This window comes from Cupressus sempervirens, chromosome 3 (assembly GCF_028749045.1).
Source record: "Cupressus sempervirens isolate cs-2001-9-10 chromosome 3, ASM2874904v1, whole genome shotgun sequence".
Taxonomy (NCBI): Eukaryota; Viridiplantae; Streptophyta; class Pinopsida; order Cupressales; family Cupressaceae; genus Cupressus; species Cupressus sempervirens.
The window spans coordinates 870,465,148-870,477,359 of record NC_143120.1 but is presented as its reverse complement, the minus strand read 5'-3'; the positions used below and the strand labels follow the sequence as shown (position 1 = coordinate 870,477,359).

At 31.8% G+C, this 12,212-nt stretch overlaps 1 protein-coding gene across 1 annotated transcript; it reads right to left on the bottom strand.

Annotated features, from left to right (window-relative positions):
• Positions 1 to 1,629: 1,629 nt before the first annotated feature.
• Positions 1,630 to 3,668, bottom strand: LOC149569552 (benzyl alcohol O-benzoyltransferase-like). Its single transcript, XM_089817762.1, has 2 exons — positions 3,083 to 3,668; positions 1,630 to 2,666 (listed from the first exon to the last, which is right to left on the bottom strand). The coding sequence occupies exons 1-2, from the start codon at positions 3,626 to 3,628 to the stop codon at positions 1,803 to 1,805; spliced, it is 1,410 nt and encodes a 469-aa protein (XP_089673888.1). The 5' UTR covers positions 3,629 to 3,668; the 3' UTR covers positions 1,630 to 1,802.
• Positions 3,669 to 12,212: the final 8,544 nt, after the last annotated feature.

Here is a 12,212-nt window from a genome sequence, read left to right as displayed (position 1 = left end):
AAAACAATTTGTCTACAAATATATATTTATCGACCCATAATACTCTCTCTTATTTCTATATTTATTACGCAATGCTATATGTATAAATAACATCCACATCATTGTAATGGATCTAGAATATGGCCTTCAAAGGAGATGTTATGAATAGTTTAATATCCTCTTTTATAAATCTTCACTAATAAAATATTGAAGAATTTTTTAGTTTCTATAGTTGCAACTCCTCCTATAAATATAAGTAAAAATGGGGAAGAAAAGATAATGCATGTGAAGTGTTTGATGGAATGCTTAAACCTACAAATGTGGTCCCCTTGATTAGAAAATCTATATAGAATAGAATTCAAGGCTAACACTATCAACTAAATAATTTGTTTAATTTATAATTAGTCTTTAACAAAAGAAAAAACAAAATCAAAGTGCATGAAAGGAAATTTTAGTTTTTTAACTTTCTTAAAGCATTGAAAAAAGTATCTATAAATTATATTTAACTTAAATATGATTTTAGTTTTGATTTTATAAATATAATTTTTGTAATTAGATTTTCATAATGAAGAAAAACAAAATCAAAGTGCATTCATGCAGTTTAGCTTTTTGAAATAATTAAGATTAAAGTGCATGAATGTAGAGTTTATTTTTAAATTTTTTTAAATGATGAATTATTTTTATTATATTTAATTCTAGACACAATTTATATATTTTTATAAATATAATTTTATTTTTTATCAATTAGATTTGAATAATAAAAACAATACAAAATTAAACTGTAGAAAAGAAAGTTTATTTTTGTTTTATTTTTTAAGTATTGACAAAATTATGTATATTATTCTTATTATTATATATAATGCTAAATTTATTATAGATTTTTTATTTTCTCAATATAATAATTCTTTTAAATAATTAAGATTGACTACTAAAAATAAAACAATCTGAAATACATGAAAACACAACTTAGTTTTTCTATTTTTCTAAATCTAGGAAAAAGTTATATATGAATTATTATTTTTAAATTTAATTTAACTTTAGATTAGATTTTTAATTTATTAAATACAATAAACATGTATTATTTCTATAATTACACTTCAAGAAGTGCATAAAAGAGAGTTTAGCTTATAAAATAATTTTCATACACCATTGACAAAGTTGGTGAATAAATTATTATATTTTTTTACTTTTAAAAATTTATTTTGAATAAGTGGTCTAATGATATATATATATATATATAATTGTTCATATTTTAAGACTTTATTTTAGAATTAGTGAAAATTCTTATAATTTGAAATGATATCAATTTAATATTAAAATATAATTAAAGTTATGAATAAAATGTTATATTATAGAGAAAGTTGAGTAGATCATCATATTATGGTTTTAAATTGTAAGGGAGAAATTATTTATGCTAAATGTAGAAGTTTTAGATTTTTTCTATATAGAACAATTGTTCAAACATAATTGCAATATAAATTTTATTCTTACATATGGATTTTAATTTGAATGTCAATATATCTGTTTCAAGTAAATTTTGAATGTCAATATATTTTGTAACTTCTACAAGTAAATTTTGACTTACAATTTTTTTTGGTTCTATCGGCTTATCATTATATGTATTGGCTTATTGTTGTATGTACAAAAACATGCAACTACTAGTATATATTATTCAATGATGAACCATAGAGCTTGATACAAAACTTTCTATCATCCATAGCAATATTTAAATGCATAAGTAGAGCTACTCTTATTATAAGGATTGAACCATGACATTAGTTTGTAGATTTTCAAAGGGAGGATTGTTCAAAAGGGGGAGCTTCTTATCCTAGAGTATGTTTTATTTCAAGCTGAAACTTTTGCATGGCTTCAGTGGGCAAATACATAGGTACCAGTATTCCCTCAGTTCCATCACTATTTCGATGAGGAATAAAAAAGGTAATGATGCCTGGCACAACATCCACCCCACCTTTGGCAGGTCCACCATACATCGCCTTACCCCAACCAAAGTCCACATCTCCAAACCCAACCTTGGTCACATCAGAAATTACAAAACTCCCCACCACAGTAGCATGCGGTCGACCTTTAAGCTCCATCAAGTCTATCATTGAAAGCATGTATTCATTGTTAACAACTTTCTTGGCCTTGTTAATTAACTCCACTGCATAGGACAAGGGCTTATTTGACAGCTCTCCGGCTGTGGTCTTGGCACAAGCAAAGCTGATTAAGTTGCCATAATAGCCTCGTGGAATTGGGGATTTAAATCTAGAGCGAGCATATAATGGGAATAGGAAACGTATCTCCTGATCTACTGCCATGTTGAGGGCCCTAGTTCTTAGACGCCACAAGCACCCTGATAACAACTCAAAGGTTGAGGTTTTCATGGACACTTGTCTTTTCAATGATGTAATTTCTTTGGGCCCAAAGTAGGAGGAAGCATGGATCATGTCATTTGCAGACACAATCTGCCCAGGGACTTGATCATATTCATAATGAGGGAAGTTGATCGAGAGTTTTGAGCGGGGTTTTAGGATTTCCCTTTCCCATACAGGAGGGACTGATAGATTGCTTGCTCCCATGGCCATTTCACCTAAAGCTGTCATGAACTGGATTAATCCCGTTGCATCTGTCATGCAATGGTTCAACAGCAAGGCAAATATAAAACTTTTGCATTTCAAACGTGTCACCTGCAAATTGATCACAAGTATTTAAAAAATATGAAAAATTTGAATTTCTACTTACTATCCATATCTCTTTCCAACTTAACATCTTATCTACAAGAAGATGCTAACACTGTAAAGTCGTTACATTTCAAACATGTAAAATACAAATTCATCACAAGTAATATAAAACCGTTAGAAAAATTGGATCTCCAATTACTATCAATATCTTTTAACAATTAACAAACAAAAACAAAACTAACTGAAGTACTATAATGATTTCCCCTGAATTCACAGAGCCAATTCGCACAACACCAAAACACAACACGATAATCTGATATAAACTCAAGATGATGATGGGTCATAAAGTATGATGTGTAACATTGATTTCACACAATCGAAAGGAGAAACACTATACACGAATAAACCCAAGATTTCCAAACCTGAATGAGAAGAAGGGGAGAGTTGATGACAGTCTGAGGGCTGAGAACGTCATGCAGCAGGTCATCAAAACAAGGAATGGGAGGTTGAATATCTCCAAACTCAGCAAGAGAAACATCTGCATCTGCTTCAACAAACAGAACCCCTTCCCCTGTGCATTCCACCACCAACTTCCCGCCAGGTGCCTCTCTCAGCCTCCCTGCAAAAGGGTAGTAATGCACCAGAACTTTTGCCAGAGCTTCTCTGATAACTTTAGCAGGATCTTGATACTCTTTCAAATAATTATGCTTATAAAACTGAACAACAGGGATATGAAATCTGAGCGTTGGTTGATCATCAATGTTAGAAAGATACAGGAATTCTGTGGGAGTAGGCAAAGAAGGAGCCACAAGAACAGCTTCCTGCCTTCTCACATTGAATTTGAGATCAGGCACTGACAGAGAGCTTATGAATCGGGGATATAAAACTTCAGAAAAAGAACTTTTAGGAAAGAAATTATGATCAGGTCTTATAAAACTGCAAAAACTAGATCTTTTAATGCAGAACATATCTAACTGAAGAAACAGAGCAGAACCTGTGAACTCTGTTAAGTGTAGAGAGATTTGTCTAAGCAGGTCTATTTATAAGCTTGTCTGCTATCGACTTCTTCCCCTCATTAGTATCTTAATTCCCACCTAATTTATTGGCAGCAAATTTCAAGGCTTCTAAAGCAAATTAAAAAATCGCTAAGTCAAGGTCCATTGGATAAAATAGGCTAAAAACAACATTGCTTTCCTTCCAGAAACAATAACTTTTTCCCAAGTGTGGGGATTTTGAGACCAAATAATTTTTTCAAATCAGGAATAATTGCTGAGTTTTGGTACTTCTGCGTCAAGAATCAAGATTATTTGGATAATCATGGCATTTCTGAAAATTAGTTGTGGTATACAAATTCTAGTTTTTGGCAGTATACAAATTATAGTTCTTTTTTTTTGGGTTGTTGGTTGGGGGTTGGAATGTCTATTACGTCATAATTAGTTCTCACATTCAAAATTAAATCTCCAATACATATTTAATATGAAACTCTAAATTACGCTGATGCTTGTATGAGTAAAATATTTGCAAGTAATTATTCGTAAAGAGCCGGCCCGCTTGGCCCAAAAACTCTCTGCAATGCCTGCGGTGTGCGGTTCAAATCCGGCCGGCTCCTTCGACAGTACACGCCGGCCGTAAGTCCCACTTTTCTCAGCGATGTCCATTCCAACAGCCACAGGAAAGTGCTAGAGCTCAGACGGCAAAAGGAACAAGAGGATCAAATGCAAGTTTTTACGCCTCTCCCTCATGAAGAAGAGGAACAGACGTAAGTCAGACCATTCAGGAGAACGCGCAGAAGAGGGGAAAGATTTGCAGACTAGACACACAATACATAGATTTTTTTTCTCTATCATGTGACGAAGATTTTTTCTTTTTAAATTATTAACTCTGTAACATGTTAGTTGCAGTTTTAGGTTAGTTTGGTCATGAAGAACAAACACACCATTAACCCCAGTTGGGTTTGGCTAGTATTGGATTAATTGCTGGGAATGTGAAGGAAAAGGTGGTATTTTTTTTTTGGTTAAGCGCTCTGTAAGTAACTTTCTTTGTTTCTGTCTTCTGGTTCGAAGAAGCCCGTGTCTAGATTTAGCAATCGTACCTATAATGGCAGTGTTCTCTAAATTTAGGCATAGATACGAAAAGTGATATTGCATATACAAGGGGTTTTGTGCAGGTGAAATTTGTAATGTTTGAACGACTTAATCGTGGCAACAAATATTCTTTTTTATAAAATTGCATGGACATTCGTGTGAGGCGGCTTGCTTGCTCTTACCAAGCCCACTTTCTTTCATGTCCCAATGCATATTCCCCCACCACTTCTCCTTGGTTCCATTATGAGAAACACATTGTTAGCAAGTCTACTTTTTCCACCCAACCACATTCGCCACACCATTAAGTGCCACTTTCTTCTTACTAAGTCTATTGCAAGAAAATTCTCTTCATTTTTAGATATATCATCTTTTTCTTGCTAATTAGTTGTTTTAATTTGGAAGGGCTCGACATGTGCATTGTTTGTGGTCGTTCTTTGCTTGGTTTAGGGTTTAGGTGGTATAAATGTATATTGATTTTTTCCCTCTAGCGATGAACATAGTATGAGTTTGAAATAAAATTGTTTTGGAAGGTTCCATATTTTAGTTTTTGAGTGAATTTCGTAATGTCATGAATTCTATTTCTAATGTTGCTTTTGGTTCAATTGAAATGAGTTTTCATTGTGAACATTCAAAATAGGCAATGTAAAAGGAGAAGAATCATTTCCTACAATTATTTGAATGACATTCTTTTGATTTAAATTAAACACCAATTTATGTTCAAATTGGATAGTGTTTTTTTGGGAAGTTTAAGACAATCAACCCTTATAGAATATTGGCATTTTCAAACCATGATTCCAAGCATTGGGTATGCAGCAAACTATTCAAGATTTGAGGATTTTTTTATAGAACCTCATGTCTATTGAAGAATTCGTAGTATGGTTTCAATTACTCAAAACAAATCTGTACTTTGTAATTGGTTTAGAAGATATGGTTTGTAATTAATTTATCGTCTTGGGAAAGTAGAATCATGTTGATATATTGTAGACATGCAATTGTATTCTCCTCACAATATGTCAAGGACATGTAAGTGGTTTCTATATAAAGAAGACATGTTGGTGTTGGATTCTCACATCTTACAAAAGATGTATTAGCTTTGCCTTTGGCTCTACCATCACTTCTGATTGTAACTATTTGTCTCCTACACCTTGAGAGCTACTATCTCATGTGCATATTCATAAAATTGAATTTATTGAATTTGTATTATTTAGGGTTGCATTTAAATGGATTCTACAATTGGGTGTCTTCATATTTCCTAGGATCACACATAAATACATTCAATAATTTAAACAAAAGTTGAGACCATTACAAAACAGTTGAACATAGCATTATTCACTTTGAAATAAGATGCTTAAGACTTATAGGTAAGATTGAATTATACATTTCAATATTTATTTTAATTATATGTTAAAGAAATACTTAACTAGAACTACCTCTTTCTCTGTCAAACATGCCTATCAAAGAAGAAGACAAACAATCTCAATTAAGCGTCATTTTGGATGAAGTAGAAAGTGAGGAGGAGAGCCAAGTAGAAATAAATGCTCAACATAATGGATTGTAGATAAGAGTGGTGCAAATGCCACCAGATGGAAAAAAAAAATTTAGAGCCCTAGCAGATCAACTTGAAGGTGACCAAGAGCAACACTCAAAGTATCATAATATGGTAGTGGAGTACATTATGGAGAATCGTTCATACTTTAAGCCTTTCTTTTCTTAGAAAGATGACATGAATTTTGAAGAATACTATGAAAAAATGGCAGAAGATGGAACTTGGATAGACCATTATGAGATCTATGCAACATCCATGGTGACTCAAACTAACATTCATGTGCACTATTTGAAAGGCCAAGAATCCCAAATCTGCAATATTCATAGCTCAGAAACGCCCACACTTCATCTCTCATATCATTATGGGAACCACTACAATAGTTTGTACTTCATTAATAACAATGTCAATGCTCATGTAGCACCCATGCCTTTGGAGGAGGATAAGCCATGTACATGCCATAATGACCAAGATGCTATCAAGTTCATGATAGATGAAAAAGGGTGCAAAGATACAAACAAAAGTTGCGTATAAGTTAAATTATTGAAAAGAAAGGACAAACATCAACGAAAGAAAGGTTTAATAGGGTGTATTCCATGGTTTCAAAGGAAGAAAAAATAATAAAGATTTTAGAAGTATCTTTATAATGTTCTACTGTCTATAGAAAATCTTATTAGAAATTTTTTTGTGACATTAGATAATAATGCAGATGGAATAATGGACATAAATGAATAGGAAGCTTTCTCTCAAATGGGCCCAACAAGTATAATATCACTAAATGACCTTGATATACTCAAAAGATGTGAATTTAATAGAAACTATAAATGGGACCATAGTACAGTCACACAAGATTTACATGAAATTTCTACATGTTTCATAAATTTAAAAAAATAAATGGATGTAGTGAACCTAAACCAACAATAACCAGACATCATATATCAATGTTATCACCAGAATAGAGACTAGAACTCAAAATTATTGAGGAGCACAAAAAATGTCGATCTAATAAATCATTGCACATGATCATACAGGGCAACACAAGTATAGGGAAATCATACATAATTTCATGTATAAGAGAGGTTTTGACCAGCTCTACATCACAAAGTAAGAACAAATTACTTACACTAGCAACAATAGAAATGGTTGCATTTAATATACATGCTTCGAAAATACATGCAAGGCTTAAAATACCTATTAAAGATATGCAACCATTACAGAACCAAGCATTAACCACATTCCAAGAAGAAATGAAATATATTAAATGTATCCTTATAGATGAGATGAACTCCATAGAACCAAAGTTGCTTCTCAAAGTTGATAGCATACTATGCGAAGGCTTCCCCCATCGACAACATGAATATTTTGGTGGTGTTTCAATGATACTATTTGGTGACTTAGCCCAATTACCACCTGTAATGAGCAAAACTATTTATACATCACATTCTACTACTAACTTATTGTAGGATCAATTCACAATAGTCATCACTTTGCACACAATGTTTCGACAAGTAGGCGCAATGTATTGTCTAAGCAGTAACAATAATCTTTTGGAGGAAGAATGACTTGCAAAACATGTGCTCTTTTGTAAGGGGCAACGCATCATGCTTAAAACAAATATATGGATAGATACAAGAGTGGTGAATGGAGCCCTTAGTGAGGTTGTTGAAATTATTTATGAGCTAGGTTGTAAACCACCAAACCTTCCCTTATACGTTACCACATGTTTCAATAATTTTAGTGGGCCATCATGGGATGACTATGATTCAAAGACCATACCAATTATTGCTAACACTCTACAAAGCAACAGTTGGCATAGGTAGACTAGAAAGACAAGGGATGATATTTACACCTATGTTAAGGGTACAAAAACCTTAGATAATCTTCATATTCAGCCCACTTTTACCTTTTAAAGGTATGCAAAAATTAGAAATAACACATACACAACTAAATAGAAGAAAGAGGAATCTCACCTCGATCAACTAGCAGTAGAAACAAGATGTAACTATTTGCATCCATGAAGCAAAACTAAATAGATAAATCACCATCAACATAACCTTGTCGGGGTTACTGAAAAATTATCCTATAGTCAAATACTGCAACATCATCTCATATATCAAACTATTGGCATTATCCTTGCACCCTTCAAAGGTGCAAGTGCTAGTATTAGATCATGGACACCACTATGCCAACACTTTTTTAGTGTCTTTGATCTTTCCTGACATAGTTAAATTAGCCTATAATATTTTCTTGCATTCAAGACAAGCCATAGATTCTCCCATTTGATAGCATATCATTTTGGTACTTTTAGACACTAAGGAATCTAAAATTATATAGGTGAATATGTTTCTCAATATATTTGTGTTCACATAACATAAACTGGTGTACAATAGAATAGATTTAGTGTTATTTACAAAATCTATGTTTATGTTTAATTTTTAACTAGATTAGTCAAACATCCAGAATTCAATAGCCACTCCTCACTTGTCATTAAAAAATTTATCAACCACCAAAGGGCAAGTGGTGTAGAAAAAAATATCAACCTTAATGAAAGATACAGTTTCTTTGACATGATGATTTCCTACATTAACAACACACTCCATACAAATATCATGGGCTACTTTAACACATATTTGAGTTCTCAAAAATAGTACAATGCTCTACTATAAAACTTAAAAGATTTGTGTTCTACATGTATGAAAAGTATACAGACAACATTTTTGTGCATTCTACAAGTGGAGATCACTAATGAAAATCACTTCTATTCCCAAAATCACTAACTGATAATTGTAAATGGTTGGAGGGACTAGTCAGCAATCAACAACCTTATATCATATTGTTGCCAAAGCTAACAACATTTCTCACAAGCAACAAATGTTACTAATTTCAATGAAATAAAAGTGCTTAATGAAAACAAGTGTAATTTGGGTTTATGTATTGGGTCTGTGAGAGGTTAAGTTTTCTAAAACACAAGAGTTGCGTACAGCTAGAGTCCCTACCTTAAGTCAGGGATTAAATGAAGAAGGAAGTTAGGGGAGAAGATAGTGGTGTAGTTGCAATTAATTAAAAAGAGAATCAATGATGTTTCCATGGGGTAAGGTGTAACATAAAGTTTGACAAGGAGAACAAGTGGAGGGATATGTAGATAGTGATTACGGAGGAACAAAAGAACTAAGGTATAAGTTACAATCATGAGCACAACAATTGAGTAGAATGATTTGATTGTGTAAATAAATAAGATCTACAACATTAAAAGCTACAACCACCAAGAAACTATCCAAAGCTATGAAAGTTTTGGAACACAAAGAACACATCCAAAATAAAATGAAAAGATAAATTCTTTATAGTTGAAATCTATCTAAAATGTGAAACCAGTATTGAGATTAAAAATGCTTTTGACAATTTAATGTAGTAATAACTGGTTTGAACTTTTGGGAAAATATTTCTGAGACCTCCTCCTCAATATATGATAGAATAATCATAATCGTACCATGACTTCAATGAAGATTTTCCCTTCTATGATGAAGCTACAATTATAACTTTTCCATTTGTAATCTTTTTCTCATTTTCACTTTCTTCAGTTGTTGTTGCCTTGCTTGAGACCTTAGCAGATGCCATTGCAGAGGAAAAGGAAACCTAGTTGCATGCAAAGCCTCATCTCACAACAGTTGTGTGTCATCTTCCTCCAAATCTTCCCTTACCCTTCTAGATTTAGGAAAAAACATCAAACCTTAGATATTCAATAGTTTGTGCTATTGCCAATAACTTTCCTTTAGAGTTTTTGTCTCATAATTTTGTCTAATCTCCTAACTAGGCTTCTCTAATATGTTATTTATACACAACATGTTACTGTGTAGCACATGCTAAATAAACAAACTTTGTAGTTTGAGACTACTACAAGAATCAACAAGAGGCACCAGATGACCATCATGACATGTAACTGTAGTATAAACACAAGCAGTAACATTACTAATATAGTTAAAAGGTATACAATAAAAATATAAATCAAAGATCATCTACATCAGTTACAAGTTGCCCCTTCACAGGTTCTTTAAAAAAAAAGTACTTATGAGGAATATCATTGCCTGTTTAGGTCAATTAAAAAAGATAATTTACAACACTTAATATTTGTAAATTGTTTTATTATAGGGAAGAAAAGATAGACATGGAATAGGTAGAAATGAAGCATAAGGTGAGTTGTATGAAAATCATAAGCAACATAAAACTATTCTAAGACATGTTCTTGCAATGATTGTCTAGAGTGCAAGAGCTATATGAATTTGCAAGGTTAAATCCATTAATCATGACCTATAGTTATTTGGTAAGCACAACAATCGGGGTCCTATATGTATCCAAAGCTCAAGTCACTTAATGCAATATAAATGTTTAAGTACATAATAAGCATCACCTAGTTGAGTTGTCAAACATTCTTAAAGGCTTCCTCTAAAAATTGATGGCTACTTTTTAACAACATCAAAATAGTTTTATGGACTGAAAGGATTGTTGCACTAGTGCAAATCCCATAATAAAAATTATACTAAGTAAAAGAAATTCCAAAAATAAAATTAAAATATTCAAAATGCCTAATATTTGTACATGAAGTTTGCCTCATATTCAAACATCTAGAACTAAATGAAAAGGATCCAAACCATAAAATTTTCAAAAACGTAAATCCTCAAGTTCTCTGAAAATTTTTAGTTATAATTCATTGAGCTCCCATCAATTCTCAAAATCAAGCAATTCAATGTCCTATGAATTGTAAAGTATACATTATAAAGCAAAAGACTTTGTTATAAAACAACCTTTACACATCATAAATTTTAGTTTCACACCATGAAAGTATTTACTGTATCATCCTAAACAAATGGTAAGAATAAAATTCAAATATCCAACACCTTTGAATGTGTTTGCCCCACTTAACTTCGAAAGATTACCAACTAAATAGTAAATATTAAAACATAAAGTCTTTGAGTTCAAAAGTTCACTAAATTTCCAACTTCAAATAACCAAATACTTTTTAAATCTTAGTATTTCTTCATGTTATTATATTCTAAGATAAAATAAAGGCATTTGAACCATAAATAGAAACAATTCTTCATGTAAAATGAAATGTAAAGTAGGGAACAAATTTAAAATTTAATTGAGTCTTTGCAATTTTGATTTTGTAGGGAACAATGAATCAAATTGGGAATCGACAATATCAAAATTTTGGTATAACGCTATACTTAATGTGCCTTCTTGTAAATATAAAGTTATAAATAAAATCACATCTCTTCTCGAGTAAGAAGGCATTTAGTTGTGCTTGTTCCTTCATTTATTAATAGTTGCATTTGGGATTGATTTTTGCACCAACTAGTTACCTGCCATAAGAAATATGCATAGTAGTATGGTAAAATGGATAGATCATTTTTGGTAAAATGGATAGATCAATTCTCCTTGCATGTTTGAAAAATGTAAAATTGTAAATGAGACACGTATACTATTTTGGAAAGGCCACCACATGCATTATCTATAAATACACCAGACGTGTGAGTTGTTTTAGGAAAAGCCATTTGACACCAGTTTAGATCTTGGGCAAATTTTTCAAAGAAGGAATGAGAAATATCAATGAGAAAATAGAGGATAGCCAATAGAAAAATAGAAATTAAAAATAGTAATTTCATTTTAATAGAGAAATTCATGTAAACCATAAGATAAAATAAAAGAAAGCTATGCAATTTCCAAGAAACAATTTAATTCAATTGAGTGCAATGAAAAATTTAGTCTCCTACCTTATAAATAATGTAGGTGTTGATAAGATTAAAGTAAGTTGGCTCAATTTTTGGACCAGATAAAGCTCTTTAGTGCTCTTTAGTGTTTTCTTTGGTATTCAATTAAATTTTTACCCCTCTTTTAGTATATTAAAAAAAGATTAAAGTAAGTAATGGT